General features: G+C 46.9%; 1 protein-coding gene across 1 annotated transcript; it reads right to left on the bottom strand.

Annotated features, from left to right (window-relative positions):
• Window positions 1-2,029: 2,029 nt before the first annotated feature.
• On the bottom strand, window positions 2,030-3,490 carry srxn1 (sulfiredoxin 1 homolog (S. cerevisiae)). Its single transcript, XM_018760374.2, has 2 exons — window positions 3,225-3,490; window positions 2,030-2,633 (listed from the first exon to the last, which is right to left on the bottom strand). The coding sequence occupies exons 1-2, from the start codon at window positions 3,435-3,437 to the stop codon at window positions 2,424-2,426; spliced, it is 423 nt and encodes a 140-aa protein (XP_018615890.2). The 5' UTR covers window positions 3,438-3,490; the 3' UTR covers window positions 2,030-2,423.
• Between the last annotated feature and the right edge of the window lie 798 nt (window positions 3,491-4,288).

Raw genomic sequence — 4,288 nt, 5'->3', positions numbered from 1 at the left:
CAAACCATTTAGAGTCATCAAACCAAGCAAGCGTACTCAAACTTTTGAGCGGTACTGTAAATGCTTACTTGGTGGGTCTTCTAACACTGGGCACCATGGTGGCTCAGCAGGTAGCACTGATGCCTCACAGCTCATGGGTTGCGTTCAGACACGGGTGCGAATCGAGATCAGTCTGTGCGGAGTTTGCGTGTTCTCCCCATGTTTGTGCGGGTTTCCTCCAACACTCCGAAGACGTGTATGTTTCAGGGTAACTGGTGACTCTAAATTGTGTGTGTGTGTGTGTGTGTGAGATTCACATCTATACAGCAGAGAAGTGTGTGACTGTATTTAACACTGTAAGTCACCTTGGAAAAAGATGCCAGATAAGCGTTAATAATGACCATCTGCTTAAAGAATAAATGTAACTTTTAACCACATTTCTGTGGGCCAGCTAACCTGAGGTTGTGTCTGCCCAGAAAAAAAAAAAAAAAAAAAAAGACTAGTTAGAGAGAACAATTTCTTCACTACATATGCAGGCTGAGCCGAGTCCCCGCTAGGTGTGCGACGCACTCGGGACGCGGTCAGGGGATTAACAAGAGCCATTCTCTGCAACGACTGTGGTGGGGAGCAGTGTGTGTTTTGCTGGAGAGGGAGGTGCGTCCCCAATCCGGTCTTAAAATAGTGCCCCTGGTGTGGTGCGGGTTCGCTTTTTACACACACCCACAAGAGGCGGGGGAAGGACGGGGTCTGGTACAGTCTGGAGCGCAGCAGCGCCTAGTTCTCATGACACCTGACCTTGTGTACATCCTGTCTCTGGCCTCACAAGTGCGCACACACACATACACACACACTGTATGGCTAGTGGAGCTGGGAGAGGGGTAGGGGTTAACAACACACACCCTACCGGTACTTTGACTTTGCAGGGCACCAAGCACACGCACGCACGAGCGCGCACACACACACACACACAAAGCCAGAGAACAGTGTGCATGCAACTAAAGACCTGTGCAATGTGCAGAAAACACAAGAACAAAAGATTTAATGTATAATTTACTTGAGAAGCTGACAATGTGTACTGAATATTACAGTATTATACAAAATATGACTGATCACAAAAGCATATTATTATATACATATCACAGCAATTTATCACTTTGCACTTGTAAAAAATTCCAAAGTGTATAGGTGTCTTTTATATGACTGTACAATGTTAATTTGGTTAGAAAAAACAAGTGCAACATGGAATAGAAGCACAGACCGAGAGTGCCCCCTATGGGCTACATCGTGAAGCGCACACACTAAAAATAGTGGGACCCTGCTTTTACCTTATATGTGGATGACTCCTCACTGTGGTAACTACCTTATTAACAACACTCTAGTGTAAAGTATCTTAACCTACAACACGGTAGCAGACCCTCTAATTTTAATTTAAAAAAAAAAAAAAAACCTTCTACCACAGGCATGTCCCGCCTTTTTTGACCAAGGGCCACACATTACTGTGAACTGGTCCGAGGGCCACGTGTGATGAGAATCCTTATCGTGGTAGCCTACAGCGGTGGCAGCCGAGATGACTGAGCTAAAACTTCGCTGACAGCATCTTTGGCCATTTAATGTCTCTAGAAACGATGCATCATTTTATTTCAACTTCCTTACGACTGCCAACAAGAGTCTGTTCGGTAACGAGAACCCAAGGTGTTATAGGGGTCAATGAGAAAACTGGGAGATGTTTGAGGAAAAAAGCAAAGATCAGCTCATCTCGTCTCCATCTTTAATAACGTAACTGTTGATGAGGCATCGTGGGAGAATCGAACTCTTCAATCCTTGTCCGTAACTAAGACAATGAGGAACACGTGTCCAGACACTATCATTTCACTTAAAATATTTTTACTGTTTATAGGGGATGGGGGGGGGCAGTGGTGCAGTGGGTTAGACCAGGTCCTGCTCTCCTGTGGGTCTGGGGTTCGAGTCCCGCTTGGGGTGCCTTGCGACGGACTGGCTTCCCGTCCTGGGTGTGTCCTCTCCCCCTCCGGCCTTACGCCCTGTGTTGCCGGGTTGGGCTCCGGCTCCCCGCGACCCCGTATGGGACAAGCGGTTCAGACAATGTGTGTGTTTATAGTGGATTGAGGTTCTGAACAATATTTGTGCATCATTTCATACGTGCTGTAAAAAAGTTACTTAAAAAAAGATATTTCATTGTTGGTAATTTCATTCCAGGAATTATATTTTCAAGTGAAGAAAGTGATCATATATATTTTTCAATTAATATCCATCTGTACAACAGGAAGGGTCACAATAGAAATACTTTGTTTTTAAAAATAGTGCTGAACACCAGTTGCTTGCTTAAGGCCGAGTAAGCGAAAGGACCACGGGCCTCCTTTACGATGGTTCGCGACACCAACTGGTTCCGAAACAGAGTCTTCCTTGCGTATCGTTTCACTGGACACTCACTCAAGGTCAGGGGTCGAAGCCCCCAGGTAGATGCGCAGGTCTGCCGCGTTGGACTTTATGACCTTTGCCGGGATGGTTACCATGTTGAGCCTCCGGTAGGCTGCGAACCTGTGGCACCCTCCAAAGGAGTAGTAGTAGTTACCGCCCCTCCTGCCCTGGATCCACAGCACGTCGATGGGGGGGACGCGACCGACCTCCGCGGGGTCCTGTGGAAACACGCCTTCGGTGGTGTCAAGGCCTCGACTACAACTCCCCACGACAGTTACACTGGGGTGGCCAGGAGGGCCGGGCAGCCGCCGGTACTTGGACCTCCGAAGCTTTATTTTTGCTGTTGTTTTCCTTTCCTCAGTTGCCAGCTGACTTACATAGTAGCTTTTTATATTTTATTATACCTTCACTGATCTCTGCGCTATACTTTCTGGAACTTTCTTCAGCGCCCTGTGTCACTCCAGCGAGAAAAGCGCTGCGGAAAAATGGACCGAACTGAAGACGTACTTGAGCAACAGGTGGCGCGGCGCTCAGGGCGCTTCTCTGATAACCCGAAGGCTGTTGGTTCACATCTCTCTTTGGCATTTAGGAACTTAGGCTGAACCGATACGCTAAAGGACACACTGCTGTGTACACATGCATGGCATCATGGGTAAATCAGTGTGAAGAAGGTGATTCTCCAACAGTGCAAGTCACTTCAGTGTAAGTGATGATCAGGACACCAGCATGTGTTTAATAAAAGAGAGCAACAGCGTTATATAGCGTCACAAGGCAAGCCTCCTGTTTTGCCCTGTTTCACCCTGTTTTACCTGGATCGTGTCCATCAAGCTCTGCACCTTGTTCTCGTCCAGCACCGGGGGGATGGGCCGAATGATGACCTCCATGGGCACGCTGTGCACTTCGCCGATGGCGGCCGAATGAATGGAGCCGCTGCGCTCGCCCTCCATAGCCGCGCTTCTCTCCCGGGGGAACTGCGCACGGGACACGGCGACGCGAGCGCGCGCACCGGCGGCCACGATCATCGCCGACGGCAGCGAAGAACGCGGAAGTTCCGCTCCCTCTGTCGCCGGCTTCGTGCGCATGCGCACAACGGCCCCGGTGGCGAGAGGCGTTCGGGATCCGCCTATTCACATTCGCTGTGTGTGTGTGTGTGTGTGTGTGTGTGTGTGTGTGTGTGTGTGTGTGTGTGTGTGTGTGTGTGTGTGTGTGTAAGACTGCAGAATCCACCCGACAATAAATATACACGTAGAAATTTTGTTCTTTAAATACTTGACCTTGGATTTTAAACTGGATAGATATTAATAATAGAATTATTCATCATTATGAATAATTAAACAATATTGGTTCTACCGCGTTATCATTGTTGTTGTTGTTGTTGTTGTTGCTGCTTCTGCTGCCAAAGGCATTTTACGGTATGGGGTTGTTGTATAAAAAAGAGGTGTTTACAAGGTTACAAATTAATGAGATGTTTACAATCCAGGATGAAATATTGCGTTGTCACACACAAGAAGTCAGCCAAGGACTGGACTGGACACAGTTGTCAAGATGAACCAAAAACAGTGTTACAGAGGCCTGCTTCAGAAAGATGAGCATTAGACCGTAATATTTCACTACCCCACCAATGTAACAAAGCCTGTCACTGTGATACTAAAGCATACTGTCGTTAGATTATAAGGGAAATCAATTTTGAGAAAAGACATGTACTGTATCTCTTGTAAAGATAAAACCACTCATAAACACAGTGAAAACAGTTATTTTTTTAACGCTTTTCATGTCTTCATGTACATTGTGTTGAGAAATGCATTTTCCATCATTCTCCTTGTATCTGATGGAAGCTTGTGATGGTCAAAACGCATGGTGTCTCATATCGTTT

The sequence above is a fragment of the Scleropages formosus genome, chromosome 19, assembly GCF_900964775.1.
Source record: "Scleropages formosus chromosome 19, fSclFor1.1, whole genome shotgun sequence".
In the NCBI taxonomy this organism is placed as follows: Eukaryota; Metazoa; Chordata; class Actinopteri; order Osteoglossiformes; family Osteoglossidae; genus Scleropages; species Scleropages formosus.
The sequence above is the reverse complement of the archived record's forward strand: the minus strand, read 5'-3'. Positions and strand labels throughout refer to the sequence as shown.

What these genes read in the sequence shown, in the direction of transcription:
- srxn1 (XM_018760374.2), bottom strand. Translation starts at nt 3,437, where the DNA reads ATGATCGTGGCCGCCGGTGCGCGCGCTCGCGTCGCCGTGTCCCGTGCG. An exon ending in GCTTGATGGACACGATCCAG is followed by an intron (nt 2,634 to 3,224) that starts GTAAAACAGGGT and finishes GTGTTTCCACAG; the next exon opens with GACCCCGCGGAGGTCGGTCG.